At 39.4% G+C, this 24178-nt stretch overlaps 1 protein-coding gene and 1 non-coding gene across 4 annotated transcripts in view; both read right to left on the bottom strand.

The window, feature by feature from the left end:
- Positions 1-23760, bottom strand: part of Nrd1 (nardilysin, N-arginine dibasic convertase, NRD convertase 1) — a 61123-nt gene extending 37363 nt beyond the window's left edge. For 2 of the 3 annotated variants that reach the window (NM_001346554.1, NM_146150.3), the window contains exons 1-5: positions 23251-23760; positions 10575-10905; positions 6495-6576; positions 5304-5457; positions 138-211 (exon numbers count right to left, since the gene is read on the bottom strand). In NM_001346554.1, coding sequence (NP_001333483.1) covers positions 138-211; positions 5304-5457; positions 6495-6576; positions 10575-10905; positions 23251-23582 — 973 coding nt within the window. In that variant the 5' untranslated portion in view covers positions 23583-23760. Of the gene's footprint in view, positions 1-137; positions 212-5303; positions 5458-6494; positions 6577-6718; positions 6789-7629; positions 7764-10574; positions 10906-23250 lie in introns of all 3 variants that reach the window. The other variant, NM_001347169.2, reaches the window with a different exon arrangement.
- On the bottom strand, positions 6685-6760 carry Mir761 (microRNA 761). The gene has a single exon (NR_030432.1). It is a non-coding gene; the product is annotated as a microRNA 761 (primary transcript).
- Positions 23761-24178: the final 418 nt, after the last annotated feature.

Here is a 24178-nt window from a genome sequence, read left to right as displayed (position 1 = left end):
AAATATGATGCTGTATTTCAATGCTGCTCTTTGAAATATACAGATAAAATTACTTAGTTCTGAAAAGAATGAAAAATGCTAACAGCCAGTTTGAATAAGAGAAACAAATTGTTAGAAGACATAAAAAGTGTCTTTACCACTGTCCACAGCTTCCACCTCTCGGTCAATTGCATCTCTGATCATCAGTGGATGGATAAAGAACTGGGCCCATCTGAAAAGGACAACAGGTGTTACTACGATTGTTCAGTTCCATCAAACAACATCCGCTTTAATTAGCTATTTTTACTCAATTAGAAAATTACCTCAAAATCTTCTTGATCAGAATAATAATAACCTGCGTTTTTATATTTTAAAGTCCCGACTTTGTGAAATAAAGCACTCATTCAGAAAAGTACTTAAGACATAAATAGACAGATGAAAGCCTTTTCAAAAGTCCCCTCTTCCATACCCTGCCCTTTCTTCGCAGTGCTAAGGATCAAACTCACAACCTCCCACACACTAGGAAAGCACTGAGCTACATCTCCAACTTAAGAGATGAAATATTACTGCTATGTTGCCCAGACTGTCCTCTAACTCATGACACTCCTGCCTCAACCTCCTTAACAGCTAAAATTATAGACATTCAACATCCCCAGCTCCCTCTAATATACAAGCTTTATATCAATCCATACTTTTATACATAAAAATAAACAAAACTCGCTCTATTCATTTAATAGTGTTATGAATTATGTTTTTATTAGATATTTTCTTTATTTACATTTCAAATGCTATCCCGAAAGTTCCCTATACCCTGGCCCCGCCCTGCTGCCCTACCCACCCACTCCCACTTCTTGGCCCTGGCACTCCCCTGTACTGGGGCATATAAAGTTTGCAATACCGAGGGGCCTCTCTTCCCAATGATGGCCGACTAGGCTATCTTCTGATATATATGCAGCTAGAGACACAAGCTCTGGGGGTACCTGAAAAAATGTTCAACATTCTTAATCATCAGGGAAATGCAAATCAAAACAACCCTGAGATTCCATCTCACACCAGTCAGAATGGCTAAGATCAAAAATTCAGGTGACAGCAGATGATGGCGAGGATGTGGAGAAAGAGGAACACTCCTCCATTGCTGGTGGGATTGCAAGCTTGTACAACCACTCTGGAAGTCAGTCTGGTGGTTCCTCAGAAAATTGGACATAGTACTCCTGGAGGATCCAGCAATACCTCTCTTGGGCATATACACAGAAGATGTTCCAACTTGTAATAAGGACACATGCTCCACTATGTTCATAGCAGCCTTATTTATAATAGCCAGAAGCTGGAAAGAACCCAGATGTCCCTCAACAGAGGAATGGATACAGAAAATGAATTATATTTTTAAGCTACAAAATAAAATTTGGAATTTTAATTTTAGATTTTTATTTTAACTATATCGAGGTTTTGCCTACATGAAATTTATATGCAGCATGTGTGTGCCTCGTGCCCAAAGAGGTCAGAAGAGAGGGTTCGATCCCCTGGAACTAGAGTGTGTGTGAGAGAGAAAGAGACAGACAGAGAGACAGAGAGATGATGCAGATGCACACATGGAAGTCAGCAGACAGCCTTAGCAATGTACCCTGTTTCTGAGGTGCTCACACATCAGGCTAGCTGACCCTGGAGCTTCCGGGCCATGAGTGGCTGCCTCCCTCCCGTCCGTCCTTGGGGTGCTGGGACTGCAGACACTCACAGATCTTGGTTTTTTATATTGGTTCAAAGGACTGAACTCTGGTGATTAGGCTTGAGTAGCAGACACTTTTACCCACTGAGCCATCTCCACGGCCCTGGGCTTAATATAATTTATTTACTTATACAGGCGGGCTGGAGAGATGGCTCAGTGGTTAAGAGCACTGACTGCTCTTCCAGAGATCCTGAGTTCAATTCCCAGCAGCCACATAGTGGCTCACAACCAACTGTAATGGAACTCAATTCTGGTCTGTCTGAAGACAGCTACAGTGTACTCATATAAATTAATACATAAGTAATCATATAAATTAATAAGTAAATTTTTTAAAAAGCACTAATACATAAAATTACATATGTAAATGCCATTTATTTAAATGTATAATAATATAATCAAAATGGGTTTATTTAAAGCTTTAAGAATATTGACTTATTGAGACTCTGTCTTGTACTGTAGCAATCCTCCTACTTCAGTTTACTAAGTGCTAGAATGGCAGGTGTGAGTCACCACACTTGGCTCTAGTTTTGTTTGGTTTGGTTTGGTTTGTAAGTTGAGGATCTTACTATGTTGCCTAATCTGACCTTGAACTCCTGAATTCAAGGGACACTTCTGCCTCAGTCGTCTAAATAACAGAAAGGACACAGGTGTGTGCATGCACCCTTCCCTAACCTGTTCTTTTCCCAGTAAACACAAAACAATTGAAAGACTAACTTCCTGAAATCTTTTGCTATAACTTTGATCTGGCATCTACATATTCATTGAGACATTCACATTTTTCCTAATATTTAGTATAACTTGAATAAAATGGGAAATATTTTTACTTAGTTCTAAAAAAACAAAGTCACATGTAAAAATGAAAACATAGGCAACACACAAAGCACCTGATAACAACCAACAGGAACAGTGACTCTGGGATCAAGCAAGCACTCCACAGTCCCCAGGTCTCACAGCACTAACCCTGCACGTGTGCCTCCCATAAGTCAACTGTCGGATTAAAAAGTGATCACTTGACACAGAAGGAAATTAAACACAGAGGAAAGTTAAAGATAATGTGAGAACCTTTAACATGTGAATTAAACATAGGAGGAGCATAAACAAACAAACTAATCTTTTTAACTTCTCAAAAACTACTCTAATTTTGCTACCAAAGGGAACAAATACCATCACTTCCATTTTGTACATTTTGAGCAAAATGATTTTGTTTCTGAACTTTATATAGTTGTAAATATGTAGTGTATAATTGTTCATGTATTGTTCAATTCAATGCTATGATATCCTATTCATCCATATGGACAAATGTGAGTGTAGTTTACTTTAGCTGCTGTGACAATATTGACTGAAATTAATTTACACATCTACTCCATTGCTATTTGAAAGAAATCTGGGCTTTACAACTGAAGTATGAGAAACACTGCTACGGTAAGCGAGTTTTTGCACTGTATGTTGGGTCATACGCATGCGTTTGTCTAGGTATTTATTACGGAAAGAAAAGAATTACAAAGGAATAGCACACACATGCATTACTACATGTGTCTACTCTTCTGGAAATGGCCATACTCATGACGCTTGCCCATTGGCTCTGACCCCATCACTCCTCCACAGCTTTCTTCCCTTTGTCATTATCAGAGTGTAAAGTTTTCTATAACTTTTGAAATAGTTTAATCTCATAAAGTTTTGATTTACATTTCATTGATTCCTAATAAGGCTGAATATCATTTTATATAGTTATATCAGGAATTTTATTTTTTTTAAATGTTTATTTGAATCTCTTTGAATAGGTTATATTTTTCAATTCTAGCAATACATCTAATATATGTTTATATGATATCAATTTAGATTATTGGATACTTATATGCAAAAGCCTAATAAACTAAAAACCAATAACTATTCAAAATATAAATCTTTCGTTATTCATTGAAAAAATACTCTCCCATACATTTTGTTTACTGTGAGTGTGTGTGTGTCTGTGTCTGTGTGTGTGTGTCTGTGTCTGTGTGTTAATAAAGAATGGTCCTGGGGTTACCCCTGAGCCAGGTCTCCAGGGTCTTTTTATGTATACCATTTCCTTTATGTTCTTTGGTTTGTTTGTTTACTTATTTCTTAATCTTATTTGACAAAGTTTACCTAAATTGTGGCTTAAAAAATTAGCTATTTTGTTCACTTTTTAGTCTACAATCTATCTGGAACATTTTTGTGTATCTTTGAGTGGCAGAGTCAACTTTATTCCTATATCCATGGAACCTCAATTGTCTTGGCAGCATTCCGATAGAAAGCCCTTTTGTGTAAGTGTCCACCTTTATGCTATTTCTGTGACATTATTATTATTTATATGATCTATTTCTGTGGCTTATTATTCTATTTGTCTCTTTGCAAACACCACGTTATAACTATCACCAAATATAATAAGGTCACAAAGGCTGACACTTTCTTCAAAATTTCACAATTTTTGTTCTCACATTTAAGCCTGTAACCCCATTAGAGTTAAATTTTCTATACAGTTGAATAAAGAACTGTGGTTCATATCTTCGCACGTGGCTCTCCTATTGTTCTGGCAGAAAGCTAACCATCTTTTCTCTCCTACTTGGCTGTCTTGGCACCAGACTACTGACAGCAAGTGTAACGGTTTGTGTCTAGAATCTGGGTTATAGTCCACTGAGCAGTGTCTGTCTGTCCTTATGTCAGAACCACACTCCTGGGATTTCTACAGCTCTAAGTCTAGGGAAATGAGAGTCCAACTTGCTCTTAAATATAACTTGGGTTATTTTTGCTTTTTACTTTTCCCATATGAATTACGGTATCACTCACAGATGTAAAGGGACAACTAAAATTGTGAAGTGATTGGGACGAATCCATAAATCAGTTTGGAAATTGTTGTCATTCTTAACAAGAAGAAGTCCTCTATGCTCTCATTCTTAACAAGTCAGGCGCATGGCACAGCTTCTTCTGCCACTCTTTACTTATTATTTATTTTTTAACTTTCTACTATTACAAGTCTTTGACTTTGAGTTTATTCTGAAGCATTTTATTTTAGATGCCATTATTAAAGAAGCAATCTTTTTAATTTCACGTTTGGATTTTAATGAGGAGGAGCTGGGGAAAATGGCTCAATCAATAGAGTGATTGTTACATAACAATGAGACCTGGGTTCAATCCCCAGCACTACGTAAGAGCCTGGCACTGAGCTATACAACTCTAATGTCAACACGAGGGAAGCAGAGACAGGAAGAGCCTGGGAGCTTGCTGGCCAGGCTAGACACCTAGTGAGCACTAGGCTCCTGAGAGTTCAAACACAGGATGTGGAGCCAGTGTGGGTGCACATGCCTCGAATCCCAGCACTCAGGAGGCAAAGGCTGGTGATCTCTGTGAGTTTAAAGACCACCTTAATGTATATAGTGACTTTCAAGACAGCCATGCATATACAGTAAGACCTTGTCTTAAAAAGAAAGAAAAAGGGGGGGTGGGGGTGGAGGCAGGGAGAGGAAGGAAGAAGACATGTAACAGTTTGCTCCTTCTTCCCCAATATTCTGACGGTTTTAGAGAAATACAACAGAACGTGCCCAGTATTTCCATGTGTATAATGGCATTAAGTAATAGTTACCTATCCAGGGCTTCCTTGAAATACTTTCTCTGGACATCAAACTGAAAGACTGTGCGTTCACAATCAGTTGAGGCATTATCACTACCTCCATGTTTCTTGAGGAAGGCATCAAATCCATTCTCATCAGGGTATTTCAAACTACCCATGAATACCACTAAATGGGAAGAATAAAATGTCACACAACAGAAAGAAATAGACAGAAACTTTTATTATCAAAGATGAACTTCTCTATGCATAGAAGATAAAGTCACATGTTAACAATGGCTGTGTCTAACACTTTTACATTGATGCTGTGCATCATTCTACAATGCTCACATTATTTCTAATCCAAGAAAACCCAAATGTTTCATGTTTAAAAACAGGTGAGTAATTTGCTTATAAAAAGGGTAAAACTTAAACATAAGCTTATGTGCAGATTAACAACTACCATAAAAAGGTGTCAAGTAAGAGGTTCACTTTCAAATAACCTAGAAGCTAAAAATATTTTTAAAAAATGACTAATGCAGAAAGCCATCACATGTGTAAGCATTTGTAGCTGTGTAATGTCCACGTGTTTTCACTGAGACATACTCATAGCTAAACTTATGGTTCCTTTTGTGGCATATTAATCACACCTTTTGATTGTATTTTCAACACTCTGATGTCACTGGGTGCTATGAACATTGAAGCAGACTAGTCCAACCAGAGCTGGCCAGTTCCTAGAGAGCAACAACTGTATCTTGCTCTGTTCGCCATACTGTAGCCAACTAATGATGTCTACAGTAAAACAGGTTTGGGGCTGGAAAGATGGCTCAGTGGTTAAAGCACTTGCTGAACAAATGTGAGAAGAGGGTTCAGATCCCTAGAACCCATGTAAAGTTCATTTCAGAAGGCAGAGACAGAGGCTCCCCAGAGCAAGCTGGATAGGCAAACCAGGCATACTGGCAAGCTCTGGGTTTGACTGAGACCCTACCTCAATGAATAAAGTACAGATTGAGGAAGATACTGCTTTTCATTCAAATCCATAATATAAGTATACTTAGATGAAAAGTCTTTCCCTATAGTTATTCCTAAATCAGCATTTTTCTTCTTAGCTTTTTCTTTGTTTAAATGTACTTCAGTTAACCAATTACTAATCTTTGAAGTCAATTAATACAAATGTAAAGGGAAAAAGGAAACCACACCCAGGAATGATATTTTACAAGATCTTACTGTGCTCCAAAAAGTGTGCCAGCCCAGGCAGGTCATCTGGATCAGCAAAGCTCCCAACTCCAACACACAGAGCCGCTGCAGACTGGGGTAAGTAGAACACATACAAACAGTGGCGTCAATCCTAAAGCAGTACCAGCACCTCAAGGATTCACTTGGAGAAGCTTGCCAACAGAAAGAACAGAACTCTCCCTGGGAGTCAGGAGGAGCAGCAAAGTGAAACTCACCAGCACTGTGTCAGTTTCACCCTGCTGCTCCTCCACTTGCCATCCTGCCAAATGCTCAACAGGTGCAGACCTGAGGGAGAAAGCAGAAACAGAAACAAGGCAGAGGCCGGCCTCCCGGGCCTCCCGGCAGGCCGCAGTTCACGCTGCTGATTCAGGACTCTGAACCACGCTGTGCCTGAGTTACTAGGCTTTGGAATTCTGCAGAACTAACACATCTGGGTAGGATGAAGGGCTCTAAGCAATTTAAAATGTTTACGCTGAGTAACTCAGTTACAAGACACTCAAGACTTCTCAGTGTGCTACTCAGAAAGTTTAATACTAATATGGGGTGGGGATGGGGGTAAGATAACCATTTAGGAAAATATTTAATAAAATAGTAAGTAAATGGTTAAAAGAGAAAACTTGCTATTAAAAAGCTACAGCAATAGGATTTAAGAGGCTCTTTAGTTCTTCCTTTTGCATTGAACACACACATATAAATCATGTATTACTTATCAATGTGCATTTGCCAAATTCCTTGGGAAAATTCATTTTTAACAAAAATAGATGGCCAAGATATACACAAAATTCTGTTTTTAATGACTAACACATACTATCATCATTAGTTAAAATTTTGGGGTTTTTTTTTTTAAGTAAACGAAATAGTAAATTTGAAAACAGGAAAGTATATATTAACTTTTCCAACTTTGTATTAATTTTCAGAACTAGTGCATTTGTGAAGCACTGTTTGATAAGGTTGTCCTTATAACATAGCATGCACCTTGGGTTTCTAAAAGAGCCAAACAGCCTCACTTGATACTTCAAGTCCCATTTTTGAAGACTTAGCACATAAGCTCATTTAAAACATGGAAGAATAGCCACTTCTTCAAGCACAGTCTAACCTGTTCTGTGACATTTAATAGATGCCTAACCTGCTTTCAGCTCCAACTACCCCATAAAGATTTCTTGTCTCGACCAGCAGGGTTGAAGACATTTTTGAATAAGATGACTTAAACCACAGTCTATCAGTCAGCTTTGACCACAGCAAAAACAGGTTCTGCGATTGCTAGAAAAGAAATTCATACTTGAGGATTTTCTACCCAAGAATTTTATACTTGAGAACTGAGTTATAAAACTCAAAATTATGAACAAATCATAATTCAAATATATCATACTTAAATTTCAATCTTGTTAACTTATTAACTTTTCAGATCAAGAAAAACTTCTTTTCAAAGAACAGAAACATAATTTAAAAAATGTTCTAGGAAAGTAATTAACTTCTCCAAAAGCTAACATTTTTTTTCCCATTTCATTTCTTAATGAGAATTATTTACCTTAAATAAGGCTCACATTTCTCAAATAAAAATTAAAGCCTAAACATTCCTCAGAGCCAATGCGATTCTGAAGCCACCTCTCACCTACACTAACTTCTTCACTTTCCCTTCCAGATGCTTACGTGCCTCACGTACACACTAAGTAGAAACCATTTCTTACTCTTAAAAGCATGGAATCTTTTCTTCCACTAGGATACCTACTGCTTCACAGCCAAAATGATTTGGTCTCTTCACACCTAATTGCTTTATCAAAAGAAGTCCATGACACAGGAAAACTTGCAGTTTTTTATACAGAGAAAGACAGATATAGAAACTTAGAGGTAAGAATCTAAGATTTAATAATACTGTCATTTTGGGAGCTAAGGTAGAGCTCACAATTGTGTGACCTTAAAGGTGGGTGTGGAAGAAAGAAAGCCAGGCAGCATAAGATCCCCCAGAAGTCAGGGGCAGACCTAGAGCTAGAACTCAGGTGCATCTTAGGATGTCTGTGATTTCTTAATCCATTAACAATTAGAAATAATCCTATTAATTCCCAATTTGCCTATAAAAAAAAAACTTTAGAATTGTCTACCAAGTGGCATATATACAAATTTATTCAGTATCTTAAGTTTCACCTCTGAAGTTCTCCAAGCGAACGCAACTTGGCTTACTATCTCACACACACACACACACACACACACACACACACTCTCTCTCTCTCTCTCTCTCTCTCTCACACACACACACACACATACACACACACACACACACACACACACACACCATACACACACACCATACACACACACACACAAAAGCTTCCTAAAAACATAACTCAATCTACCCAAAATTTTGGTTTAAAAATACTGGCACAGCCTTTCTTAAAGGAAAAAAAAAAAAAAAAAAATGAGACTGGGAGTGGTGGAGTACATCTTTAATCCCAGCACTCCGAAGGCAGAGTGGTCTCTCTGTGAGTTCAAGGCCGGCCTGGTCTACACAGCAAATTTCAGGCCAGCCAGGACCACATAGTAAGATTCTGTCTCATAAAACTGAAGAAAGAGGAGGAGGAAGAGGAGGAGAAGAAAGAAGAATAAGAAGAAGAGGGGGAGGGAATCTCAAAGAATTCATTTAAGAGAATTATTGAAGCCAAGCACAGTGGGGCATGACTATAGTCCCAGCTACTGGCAGTACCACCTGAACCTAAGACTTGGAGACCAGCCTGAACAACCAAGTGAGATTCCCATCTCTAAAAATAATGAGGAGGATGTGTACGTATGGGATATGTTGAGTACAAGTCTGCATATGGAGGTTAGAGACCTTTCAGAAGTGGCTTCTCTCTGCTGTGTGAGTCCCAAAGATCAAATTCAGGTCACCAAACTTGTATAGTAAGCACCTCTAACTACTGAGCTATCTTGTCAGTCCCACGGGCTAACCACTTTTTAAGTATTCTTTTGAGATCTTAATTAATAATCTAGCAATAGATGCTATACATTAAGGCTATACCATGCTGATGGACTGATATTCAGCTCTAAGTTGAGCATGCTTTTCATGCTTGTAATCCCAGCACTTGGCAAGTGGGGTCTGGAGCTGCGGTTCTCAACCTGTGGGTCGTGACCCTTTTGGCAAATCCCTATCTCCAAAAATATTTACGCTATGATTCATAGCAGTACAAAAAATTACAATTATAAAGCAGCAGCAACAAAATTAGATTTATGGTTGGGGGGGTCACCACAACATGAGGGTCACAGTATTAGGAAGGTCTAGAGAATCAGGGGTTCAAAGTCATCCCAGCTACACAGAGTTCAAGACTAGCCTAGGCTATATCACACTATCTCAAAAAATAAAATAAAATAAAATAAAATAAAATAAAATAAAACAAATCAAAAAAGAAAACAACTTTAACAAATATTTGCTGGTTAGCTCTACTATAATATCTCCAAAAATGTTACCTACCCTCTGATATAGGAATTCCCTCCTGTAAAATGAAAGCATTCTTCAAAAGATATATTAAGGAAAATCTCCTCGCCTCAAGTTCAACTCTCTCACTCCAACCCCCCTGCTTACTTATTTATCCCAGTGTTGACACTTTCGCACAGATGAGATTAAAGTTCAATTCCCTCCATGGAAACTACCACGCAGTAATTTAGCACTCAGGGCCAAGTGAAGATGTTGACTAGCCTTGCTCTCCTTTCTTTTCCCCCGTCTTCCAAGGATGATACTGCCCTTATTACTCTAGCCTTAGCTAGGAATTGTACAGAGTCTCACCTCCTCATATTTTTAAAAGCATGTAATGTACATAATACATATATACTCAATTGTTGCCATTTTTACCTTTAAACAGTGATTATTACATTTCTTTTTGTTTTCTTTAGTTTCTACAGTAAGTCACTTTTATAACCAAGTTGTTTTCAAAATAAAATCTTTATATAGAATAATCACTGGCTTAAAAAAAAATCAAAAGATAGCTACATACTTCCTTTTTACTACTAAGAAATAAAACACAGGTTCAATTATTACCCCAAGGAGTTCCCAAATGAGAGAGACAATATAGACATGACTCACACCTGTTTCTCAGTAGTTTTCTTCCTGGCTTCTACCCTCTCTTCCAACTCTTCCAGTTCGTTTTCCTCATTCTCAAGATCATCATCATCATGTTCATCATCATCGTCATCATCAAATTCCTCTTCATCATCAAAACCTTCCTCATCATCATCTTGTATCTCAGCTCCAGAGTCTTCATCATCATCGTCGTCGTCGTCGTCATCATCATCATCTTCTTCCTCTTCCTCCTCCTCTTCTTCCTCCTCTTCATCTGTTGCATTTCCTGTCTTACCTTCCACATTACTTAGATCTGAAATCAAAAGTGCCTGCAAGCCATTCTGTAATTTGATGTATCTGGAGGGTAAAAACACACAAAGCATTTTGATTCAACTACTCAGTAAGAAGAACCCACATTATATATAATAAACACACTGGATACTACATAAGTACCCCCATTTACCCCAAGTTTCAGTTATTCACACTCAACCATGGTGTAAATATACAAACTAATACATTTTTAAATTGTGCACCATTCCATCCAGTCAGGGCATGAGTAAAGATTTCATTAAGATAATGATTATTTATCCTGAGTTATAAATATACATTTGTATATTACACACACACACACTCACACACACTATCTTAGTCATTAGTAACTGTCAGGTTTCTGATGTTCTTTTGGCTTTAGTTTGGTTTGATTTGGGTTTTTGAGACAGAGTTTATCTACATAGCCCTGGCTGTCCTGGAACTCATTATGTAGGCCAGGCTGGCCTTGAACTCACATGAGTTCTGCCTGACTCCGCCTCCAACGTGCAGAGATTAAAGGAGCATAGCCACAACAGCTGTCAGTTTTAGCAGATGGACATCAATGGTACCCCAGGGCTTATGTTCAAAAGTAAACTTTAATTACTGAACAATGGCCTCCAAAGCTTAGGACAGGTAATGCTAATTCTGGAGACACCAAAGAGAAGCCATGAAGTGTGTCTCCTGTAAGAAAAAAAAATGCTTAAGTAGCTCAAGAGAGCTACAGTAAGAACAAATCTTGTAGCCATGAAATTGTGACCTCAAACTGCAAATACTACTCTTATTTTACTAAGAGTAAACATAGAAAAGGCATTCAATTTTATGTCTATGTATAACATACATAGGTTTGGTACTATTCTTGGTTTCAAGCAACCACTGATGGTCTTAGACTGAATCCTCCACAAGCCAGGAAAAATTATCACAGTTGTAATTAATCAAATTGGTTGATCTGGAGAAGGAACCTTGAAAGCAAAATTAGTTTTAGCTAGAAAGAAAACTGCTCTTCCGAAGGTCCTGAGTTCAAATCCAGAAACCACATGGTGGCTCACAACCATCCGTAATGAGATCTGACATCTTCTTCTGGTGCATCTGAAGACAGCTACAGTATACTTAGATATAATAATAAATAAATCTTTTTAAAAAGTAAAAAAAAAAAGGAAAGAAAAAAGAGATGAAGAGACACACTTTGTCTTGTTTATATTCTTTGAGGTTTTTAATCATAAAGTATATTTACATATTCAGAGTACAAGTTTATAGTGTTGGAGCTGGTGTTCAGAGTAGCTCTAGAGCATCTGCTAGCTCCAACCCCAAGGACTCCAAATAAAAGCCATCTGTACATTAATGGACATTGATGGCACCCCAGTGTGTATGTTCATGCCTGATATCCTGGTACTGGGAAGACTGAGGTAGAGGATCATCAGTTCCTGAGTTTCAATACAGCCTGGAACACACAGCATGGAAGGCGCCTGTCTCAACTAATGAATAATCAATTCTTTAAAAATTTAGAAGCCCATGACCAACCACCTCTTCCAGTCCTTTAGTTTAGAAATTAGCATTCTACCAAAATAGAAGACAGCCTGGGAAAACATCGCTTCATCTTCAAAGCAGCCTTGGTAGGTCAGCACCAAAGCACAACCACACAAATATAAGCTTACGGCTTTGCCTCTACAAAATGCATCTGACACTGTACAGGTTTCCAAAACTGCTTTTAGAGACATAAATGGGCTTTATCTCTTAAAAAAAAATCCACAGACTTGTAGCCCTGTAGAAAAATTACTATTAAGTAAAACTATTTTATCATTTGATGGCCAGATGTCTATAACAGCCTTCTCTCATTTATTCTTTATTTTTTACTCTTTTATGCATTCACTCAATAAACACCTGTTTAACAACTCTGTGTGTCAGACATCATGCTACATTACAAGAAAAAAGTATAAGACCACAGTGTTTGGTAATAATAACAAGGTCATCAAACTAAGAATGGCAAGTAAACACAGACTATTCTTGAAAGATCCTAGGAGACAATCAGAGAAAGCCTCTGAAACAAAGTACTGTTCAGCCAAGCCTTGAGGTTCAAAAGACACTGTCTACTAGGGAGATGGCTCAGTGGGTAAAACACTATACATACACACACACGTGTGCGTGTGCGTGTGCGTGTGTGTATGGAGTTTATATCTCTCGAGCCTGTAATCCTAGTGCTTCTATGGCGAGACAGAAGGCAGAGATAGGAGACTCCCTGGAGCTTGTGTGCCACTAGCCTGTCAGACTCAGTAGCAACAAGAGGCTTTGTACCAAACCAACCAGAAGCAAGGACTGACATCCCAAGGTTTTCCTCTGCTCTCCACAGCATGTGCATCCACACAGACAGAAGAGGAAAAATGTGAATTTGTCTCCCTATCATATCAAAATCATATTTAAACAATAAAGAACAGCTAGTGGTTATGTTTTGTATTTGGGGATAAAAATCACAAAATTTGGGAAGCAGAAGAGGCCATTAACAGATCATACATTTTACAAATAAAGTTATGAAAGACTACAGATATAAATATATGATAGTGTATGAATTTACCCCAACACCAAAAAAAAAGTCTAAGTTTCAGATCAACACATAAAACACAGAAAGGCTTGGGATAAGCTCAATTATTAATTGTGGTGATTGAATGAGAATGGCCCCCACAGGCTCATAGGTTTGAATACTTGATCAATAGGTAGGGAGTAGCACTACTGAAAAGGATTAGAAGGTGTGGCTTTGTTGGAAGAAGTGTGTCTCTAGGGGTGGGCCTGAAAGTCTTCAAAGGCCAAATCAAGCCAGTGGCTCTCTCTCTCTCCCTGCTGCCTGTGGACCTGGACGCAGAACTTTCAGCTACTTCTCCAGCACCTCATCTCCCTGGCTGCCATGCTCTCCAACGTGATGATAATGGACGACACCTCTGAAGCTGTAAGCAAGCCCCAATTAAATGTTTTCTTTATAATAAGAGTTGCTTTGGGAGGCAGAGGCAGGCGGATTTCTGAGTTCCAGGCCAGCCTGGTCTACAGAGTGAGTTCCAGGACAGCCAGGGCTACACAGAGAAACCCTGTCTTGAAAACCCAAAAAAAAAAAAAGAGGGGTGGTGGTTCCTGACACATTGTAGATACTTAATCTGTGCCAAATAAAACAGACTATCAAATAAAATCTAATAGCTGGTTTTGTAAAAATCAATGAATAGCAAATTTTGTATATATAAAATATATATATATTAAATGCATCTAAAAAAATATACCCAAAACTTTAAAGTCTCAAATGGAGCAGTCATCTGTACCTGATTAGAAAATAAAAGTAGAAAAAAATACAGATGTCCATGCATCTTAACCCAGCACTTTGTGATAAGATAGTGTATATTTATATATACTATATATGTGTATTATAGAGAGCTAAAAAGAATGTTTTAAAACTATTTCAGAAAAAAATGTATTATGAGTGAAGAAATTGTACACTCAACCACACACTAAATCCAGAAGCTATAAAGAAAACAATCAAGGGGCCAGTGAGATGGCTCAGAGAATAAAGGCGCTTACTGCCACAGCCTGGTGACCTCAGCTCAACCCTCAGGAGCCACAGGAGCCACATGGTGGAAGAACTGAACCACACACACTAAAGCGCACTGAACCCCACCATCCCCCCAGCACACACAAATAAATGTTCTGTGTTTTAAAGAAAATGAAAAAGCTGTACTATACAGTGGTGCCCTTATCCAAGGCTGATAACCAAGACTAAGCTACCAGGGAAGAACAGTGCTGAACGAATGATGAGCCACATCTTACACAGTAGACAACACAAAGGTATGGATTTCATCACGATACTCTAAATGGTATACAACTTTATGACAAATTATTTCTGCCAATTCTACTTAGTTTTGAACTTCAGCTGGCAAATGTAACTGAAACCTCAGATACAAAAAAGAATAGAAAGAGGACTGTTGACTATTAATTTAAGATGATTATAAAGCATCATAAATTAGGTGAAATAATACTGGCAGAAAAGATTAACAGTGGGTAAGAATACTTCCTATATAAGCATGAGGCTATGGGTTCAAATCCCCAGTAATCACATAAAAAGCCAGGCATGTTTACACATGCCTGTGACCCCAACAATGGAGGTCAGAGACAAGCAATTGCAGGGAATGTCACTTGCTAGCTTATCTAGCCAAAATCGTCCAGCTTTTGGTTTGGTGAGATACTGTGTCAAGGTAAAACCCATGCATGTTTAGACTTAAAATACATTCCCCAGCCCAAAAGATATATTATAAATGCATAGAAAATACACACAAACGTTACTTACTGGTTAATAATAAATATAATCATTGTGGGAAACTTTTCTCTAAATTTCCTACAATGACCACATATTTGTATTTATTGTTATTTAACACCTTTTACCTACTAAAAATCAAAAAATACGAAAGTCCTATCTTCCTTTTCTATATACATTTAAACAAAAAATGTATTTTAGGTTAAGAATAGAGGTGCTATGAAACTCAAGAAAAATGAAGACTGAAGTGGTGGACACTATGCCCCTCCTTAGAAGTGGGAACAAAACACCCTTGGAAGGAGTTACAGAGACAAAGTTTGGAGCTGAGATGAAAGGATGGTCCATGTAGAGACTTCCATATCCAGGGATCCACCCCATAATCAGCATCCAAACGCTGACACCATTGCATACACTAGCAAGATTTTATTGAAAGGACCCAGATGTAGCTGTCTCTTGTGAGACTATGCCGGGGCCTAGCAAACACAGAAGTGGATGCTCACAGTCAGCTAATGGATGGATCACAGGGCTCCCAATGGAGGAGCTAGAGAAAGTACCCAAGGAGCTAAAGGGATCTGCAACCCTATAGGTGGAACAACATTATGAACTAACCAGTACCCCGGAGCTCTTGACTCTAGCTGCATATGTATCAAAAGATGGCCTAGTCGGCCATCACTGGAAAGAGAAGCCCATTGGACACGCAAACTTTATATGCCCCAGTACAGGGGAACGCCAGGGCCAAAAAGGGGGAGTGGGTGGGTAGGGGATTGGGGGTGGGTGGGTATGGGGGACTTTTGGTATAGCATTGGAAATGTAAATGAGCTAAATACCTAATAAAAAATGGAAGAAAAAAAAAAAGAATAGAGGTGCTGTCTTAGTAGGTTTTTCCTTTTAAAAGTAAAATCATGTAATTTTTTTTGACCATTAGTTGTAACTCAACAATAAGTTATAAGACATTTTTCTGTGACAACACATAAAACACAACCTCCATGGGTAGTGAGTGACTCACACCTCAAACTCCAGCATTCAGGCATACTGCCATTACTTCAAAGTCAGCCTGGTTTACATAGCAACTCTAGACTCAGTCTCAAAACTAAAAGGAAAAAAAGGAAGAAAGGAAGGAAGGAAGAAAAGGAACAAAGAAGTACCTCTTTTTTCTAGCTTGAATTATCCTTGTAGAACTGTACCGTTACTGATCCTTTACAATCAGGATGAGGACTGTTGGCAACTCTCTAGTACTACAGAAACCATGCTGCCAGCTGGTTATCACAGTGGTAAGCCGGCAGCAAGAAGAGTCGGAAGGTGAAGACCAGCCTGGGTTACACAGTGAGCTCCGGGTCAGCAAAGACTAAACAATGATACCAAACAATAACCTTGTACAAACAGCACTTAGTAACTTTAAACATACATAGTGAATATTTAAGAACTTCTTATAAGCCAAACACAAGCTTCAATAAACTCGATATACACGATTGCCATGGGTTATTATTTCTTATAATCTGTACTACTTGTTTTGTAACCTGCTTATTTACATTTGTTTTCTAGGAAATAAAGGCAAGTTTTAGAAATTAGCCAGATAAAAGTTTAATCTAAGAAATTTCTGGGGAAAATATTACTAAGAGTTCTACAAAAATGCCTAGCAGTCGTACATTCACATGATATTAAAGAATCTACAATGTGCTAGGCATACAGTGACTAAAGCAGAAAGTTTCTGTGTTCATAAAGTTTTAGCCTACAATCACTTATTAAATTGAGTTAGTAGGGGAACAGCGAAAAGAAAATTGAAGGGCTGGAAAGATGGCTCAGTGGATAAGAGCACTTGCTGCTTCCAGAGGGGATGGATTAGATTCCTAGCACCCACATGCAGCTCACTGCCTTGAACTCCGGTTCCAGAAGACCCAACACTCTACTGGCCTCTGTGAGCACCAGGCATGCACATGGCGCATAGACATATGCACATACAAAGCACTCAACCACATAAAATACTTTTTTAATTTAAAAGTTAAAAAAAAAAAAAAAGAATCCAGGTGTTACAAAACATGCCTTTAATCTCAGCACTCAGAAGGCAGAGGCAGGAGGATCTCTGTGAATTTGAGGCCAGCCTGGTCTACAGAGTGAGTTCTAGCAGTCAGAGCTACACAGGGAATCCCTGGCTAAAAAAAAAAAAAAGGAAGCAAGAAAGGAAAGGAAAAAAAAAAAAAAAAGAGAGGAGAAAAAGGGAAAGAAGGGGAGGGAGGGAGAGGAGGAGGAAAGGAGGGAGATTTCCAGTTTACCCACTCCTTTCTCCACTTCCCAGGAGATTTTTCTATCCCTTCAAAGCCAATTTTTCCATAGATATTATGGATCTTGTTATTTCCCAACCATCTGAGGATTCGCTTCACCTTCAACTCTTTAAGCACTAAATATGCCATCTCTTCCACTGTGAAACAGTTACCCTCTACTCTAGGCAAGGCCTTATCCTAAAAGTTCTTTCTCATCCCTTCCACTTTAACCATTCTTCTGGGATGGAGATGGTTCGGCAGTTGAGGGGTTGCTTACTCCAGAGAGCTGAATTCAATTCCCATCACCCTTATGGTAGCTCACAACTGTCTGTAACTGCAGTTTCAGGAGATCTGAAGCAACCTTCTTCCACCCTCTGTGGGTACCAGGTGGTGCACAAATACATGTGGTGCACAAATATACATTCAGGCATGCAGGTGAAATATCCATACACATAAAAAAAGTAAAACCAATTGGTTCAATCTTCTTCGGAGGCTAAGAGTATAGCTCAGGTGGTAGAGCGTTTGGCCCTCACAAGGTCCTGGGTTTGAGCCCCAGCACTGCATAAACTGGGTATTGAAGCATATGCCTATAATCCTAGCACTTGAGAGGTAGGAGTAGGAAACTCAGAAGTTCAAGTCTTGGGTTACACATTGAGCTTAAGGACAACTTGGAATATATGAAACTCAGTAGGTGGGTAGATAGGTAGACAGACAGACTGACTGACGGACTAACTTTTTTTTAAAAAAAATTTATTTTATGTATATGAGTATACTGTAGCTGTTTTCAGACACACCAGAAAAGGGCATCAGATCCCATTACAGATGGTTGTGAGCCACCATGTAGTCGCTGGGAATTGAACTCGGGACCTCTGGAAGAGCAGTCAGTGCTCTTAACCACTGAGCCATGTCTCCAGCCCTACTGACTGACTTTTTCAAAATCTTGAAAACTATCTCCCTGGTGAACTAAAATGTCATGCTTCCCATTCATAATTAAAGCAGTGCAACATGGCCTCTGTCTCCCTCATTCCTCTGAAAGTATCTTCACCAGGAACCATTTCTTACATCTCTAAAAGACTTCAATCTTCTGTCACTGTACAGTATCAAGTAATCAGGATTACTGACAATCACTCCTTGCTAAAGTGTTCTCTTTCAGTGGGTCTACATTTAAGTTTTCCTTTTATTTCTTCCTGACTGTTCAGTTTCTATTTCAATTGCTTAGGATTGTTGAGATGTCTCTTCAAGGTCCTGAGCCTTAGAGAGATTAACTTGCTCAAGGTCACATAGATTAGAATGGAAACAAAATACACAGAGACTGAAGCCACCATACTTTATCCCATTTCAGTATCTGTTCCTGATTACCACTGCAGACAACACTGCCCCACATTATGCTCTCTTCTGACCTCTAAGGACACCAGGCATATATATAGTCCGCATACATTGAGGCAAAACAGTCATACACATAAAATTTTAAATCTAAAATAAACAAAAATTTTAAGGGGATTGGAGTCAGGTATCAGGCCAAGAAATTGAGTGTTTCAAAGTTCCTAAACTTTAATACAAGTAACTACACAATGATTTATTTTGTAACTCTAAGGGCCTATGACTGCACCATTAATCTGTATGTACACATACAAAGAAAATTAATCCCTTACATAGTCAATGAAGTACTTATTAGGCATTGGATTTTAGTTTTTAAAAATTATATATACACATATATACATGTATATGTATGTATGTGTATATATACATATATATACATATATGTGTATGTATATATATGTGTGTGTGTGTTTGTGTGTGTATATATATATATATATATATATATATATATATATACACACACATATATGCCCATGTTCTTACCATTCAATACAAAATGACATTTTCTCTTAATTTTTGATATATGTCTGCTTTCTGATGACTTGGATTTGTCTATGGTTTCTGCTACTGAGCAAGTCACCTACTTATAAACTAGGAAGTTAGCAGACATTAGTGTCCTCAATGCAGTTGTTGGATTGTGCCCTTTCTGTTCAATGGCATGTAACAGTCAACAACATAATCAACGCTTTACCTCCTATAAGTATACTGAGAACTTATTAATATAGCCAGGCTTATAAAAATAGTGGGCTGGCTCAGAAGGTGAAGAAGGTACATGTCGAGCCTGACCAGCCTCCTGGGCTGAGAGCAACCCCCAGAACCCACAAGATGGAAGGACAGAACCAACTCTGCAAGTTGTCCTCTGGTCTCTACACACACACACACACACACACACACACACACACACACACACACACTGGGGTACATGCACTGCCTTCCCCGTCACATACACAAAAATAAATGTGGTTATTACTTCTAATGGTGTGAGCAACATTTAGATTAGAAGGCTTTTCATGTTTGTTTTCCATCCCCCATAGAAATATAGACAGAGAGATTGGACAACAAAGCCTTGTTATAGTCAACCTAAACTCCCCAGCATTGTGCACTCACTGTTAGAAAGAAAAGTGTCACCATCCATCTAGAGCATCTATCCTAACCAATAACGATTTGAGTAAGATGTTGACTTGTGCGACATCTTTCTAGCCAAATTCCATTGTGTTTCTGTAGCTTTCTTTGTCCATGATCCGTTACAGGGCACAGCCATCACATTAAGTGTTTTGAGTATGTGAATGAGCACCAGACCTGTTCAGAGGAACTGAGAAAAAAGGGGAGATTAACACTTACCTGGTATCTAAGCAACCACCTAAAAAGCTTAACAAGGGCTGGTAAGTTTGCTCAGTGGGGAAACCACTTGCCATCATGCACAGCAGTCTGAGTTCAATCCCCAGCGCTCACATGGTGAATAGTGAGAACTGACTCCTGTAAGCTGTCCTGACCTACCCACTCTTGCAATTCACACGTGCGCGCACTAAATACTAAGGAAATAAATGTAATCCTGAAGGAGTCCTGGAGGAATTAACATTTCAAAAACGGCTAAATACAAATTATATGCAGAGAGAAATAAAATTCTGTAGACTCTTAATAAATGCAAGCTGATATGTCTTTGACAGCATTATTCCACCATAATATTCCTCTGAACAGGTCTGGTGCTCATCCACATACTCAAAACAAGTACGTGATCAAGGACAAAGCTACAGAAATGCAATGGAAAGAATCCGTTTTATTCTACATCAACATCTATATGCAACATCTATATGCAAGTATTAGAAATGTTATCTAGTTCTAGACGCTACAGACACTTGATATGTTTGTTTCTGGACACAAAAATTCAGACTTTAAAGATCTAGTTTTGGGACTGGAGAGATGGCTGCTGACTGCTCTTCCCGAGGTCCTGAGTTCAATTCCCAGCAACCACATGGTGGCTCACAACCATCTGTAATGGGATCTGATGCCCTCTTCTGGTGTGTCTGAAGACAGCTACAGTGTACTCATATAAATAAATAAATCTTTTAAAAAAAAAATCTAGTTCTAGGATCAGCCTAGTCTACATAGTGAGTTTCAATCTAGCAAAAGCTAATAAGAGTCTTGGGGCGGGGGGTGGAAAGGGTGTCAATTTGAAACTTGAGTACATCAAAATAAATAAAAAAATAAATAAATAAATAAATAAATACAGGTGGACAAAAAGGGAAGATGGTGATTTAACAAAGGCCAGCAAACATAAATGCAACAATTTACTCAAAGTAACTTTTAAACATTGTCTTTGTTGTTGTTGGATTTCTGGGGGCTTGGGAAGGTTGCTTTTTATTTATTTGTTTGTTTTTATTTTTGAGATACGGTTTCGCTATATGGCCCTGGCTTTCCTGAAACTCGATCTGTAGCCCAGGCTTGCCTCCTACTCAGGGATCACCTGCCTCTGCCTCCTGAGAACTGGAATTAAAGCTGGATATCACTGCATACATCCAGTTGCATTTTTTTTTAAGTCTTCCTTATACCAAGCTCAGAACTTCATTCAGGCAGGGTTTGAGTCACCATTCATTACAGATGATTGGAACACTGGAAGATTATAAGGGATCTTACAAGTACCCATTCAACCAGTTGAGGTCCAAGTCTTCTCATACATTTTTGGAAGAAGCTATCTAGGCCTTCTGTTTATCACTTCCTACTTTATTCTTTAATCTACTCTAACGTACATACTTCCATTAGGAATCCCATAAATGTTAGGTGCCTCATTTTGCTTCCCCTTCCCCAGGTTGTTTTTTGAACCAGGGTTTTATTTAGTCCAAGCTATATAATCAAGGATGTCTCCTGACTTCTGATGTTCTCCTTCCTCCGCCTCTCCAGCACTGGGATTACCACACCCTATTCGCATTTTAACTTTTTAAATATCTGAATCCTCCCTCTGTAAATTTAATCATCTTTGTATGCCACCCTGGATAAAATGTTATTTGTTGCAGTATATTTAGCCAAGGTGCAGAAATGCTAGTTTGGGACCTGACACATACATTTAGTATTTGTTAAACAACTAGCAAAAAATAAGGTCAACGAATCTCTACCTGAAGCAATCAGAACAGTATCTGAGACTTAGCCATTATTAGGTAACTTTGTATGGACAGGAAAACAACAAACAAACAAACAAAAAAACCACCAACACCTGTACTGAAAATTTAACCTGGGAGGCCAAAACTAAGCAATGTTATTACCTTCAACTTGCTCACTTACAGGTTACAACTACATCTTTGGCAAGAAAAGTTATCCCTAGTTTATAAAGATATCTTGACCCTGACAAACTGACAAAAATTATACTGGGAAATTAAGCTAGTCTTGAAGCTGGGACTATGTCACTACTTTCTGGACCTGAGTGTCAGTTGTTTGTAAAACAGAAGTGGGGGGAAAGTGGAAAAGATGATCTCTAGAATTCTTTCCTTCTTTTAACACACTGCAGGCTTATAATAAGTTTGGAGCTGCAGGCTTCTAACCCAGCACATACTGCACTGGCTTTTGAGTCGGATGGGTAGTTTCATACAAGCTCCAATACTATTTAGCTGTCTAATTCTGAGTGTGTTTCAACGTCTTCAACCAGGAAAACTAAGCTGTAAGATAATAGAAACTATTTCAAATACAAGATATTTTATGAAACAAAGTAACTCTTAAGTTTATTCAGGTGGGGGATTGAGTCACCATTCATTCATTCATTACACATGATTGAAACATTGTATAAAATGGGATCTTACACGCCTACCATTCATACAACTGAGGCCCAAGATATCTCTAATACGTTTTGGAAGAAGTCATCTAGCTAAGCCATTCTAGTTGTGGCTAGCTACCCATGGTTACAAGCCACTCCATCTCAGGCTAGCTAAGAGAGGTAAACAGGAGTGATAATTACGAAAAGGGTGATGTAAAGTTCTTTTATTAAAACCACAGCATCCTTTTCGTAATTTTCACTCTGTTTTACCTCTCTTTACTCATACACCTTTGGATTGAGACTGAACAAAAATAACACACACACACACACACACACACACACACACACACACACATCTCAAATATCCTCTCCGCCAAAATTCAGAATCACTAACTGTCAAGCTTTCCTTACCAACCCTCCTCCCCTTTACCATCCATCCTGTCTTCCTCATGGAAACCTTAATTCTTGCTTTAATATAAGTCAAAAATAGCCGGGCAGTGGCGGCGGATACCTTTAATCCCAGCATTTGAGAGGCAGAGGCAAGCAGATCTCTGAGTTAAAGGCCAGCCTCGTCTACTCCAAATTGCCCTGGCCGCCTCACCCAAACACACATTTGGGATGGGAAGTAGTAACACCCTGTTGCTTCTCCGGGAGACATGGAGACCAGAAGTCACTACAGCACCAACCGAAGCCCGCACCCTGTTCTCCCCAGTCCGAGCCTCCTCCCTCACCGGTACTGCTTGGGATCGCTGGGAGACTTGATGATCTCAGGGTCCCCGACATTACTGAAAGACCGTCCCTCCTCCTCAGATTCATCCGCTCCTAGACGAGCAAGCCGGCCGCTCTCGCCCAAGTCCTGTCCATTGGGCTGCAGGTCCGGGCAACTGCAGGTGGACTTCGCCTTGTTTCTTCCAGGCATGGTCAGCGTAGGAAAGGGTTTCGATGATTCTTCGCACAGACCCCGTGCTTCGATTCGCCCCAGAGCCGTGAGCTCCCGCCCGGCCTCACACCGCAACTTCCTCCCGGTGACACAGACTGCAGCAACCGCGACTCTCCTCAGCATTCACCAGCAAGTCGTAGCGCTGGACATCCCGCTCCCCAGGCCCACCTCCTCCTCCTACACCTCCAGCCACTCCTCCTCCTCCGCGTCCCAGGGGCGACGGCGGCGGCCGGCGTTGTTGCTGCCCCAGCCGCTGGGGAGGACAGGCCTGAACCCCTCCTCCAACCCGGCCTCGCTCACACCGACTTTCTTCATCCCACCCTCCTGACAGCCGATGACGCTATGGACTCTAGCCAATCACAACGCACAACGGCCGTCACGTTTGCAGAAACAGCCAATGGGAGTAGGGGAAGCGAGAGACCAATAGAAATAGGCCGGGTTCCTGGCGCACCCAGAGAGCATTTCGAAACCTGACGTGGGCGGGGCGAAGGAAAAGAGGCGGAGGATGATGGGAGAAGTCTTGCTGCGATTGTGACGTGCGTCCGTAGCTGTTTTTAGGAAAACCGCGTAGCGCTCCGTGTCTGAGAAAATATTCCCCAGCGAGAAAACACAGAAGTGAGTCGCGATAGTGGATGCTGATCTTCTTCACCCACTTGCGGTGTATTTTTTGCACTCTATTCTTAGAGTGACTCAGCGGGTCTCTTTTTTAAAAGAGCAGA

This window comes from Mus musculus, chromosome 4 (genome assembly GCF_000001635.26).
Source record: "Mus musculus strain C57BL/6J chromosome 4, GRCm38.p6 C57BL/6J".
Classification (NCBI taxonomy): Eukaryota; Metazoa; Chordata; class Mammalia; order Rodentia; family Muridae; genus Mus; species Mus musculus.
The sequence above is the reverse complement of the archived record's forward strand: the minus strand, read 5'-3'. Positions and strand labels throughout refer to the sequence as shown.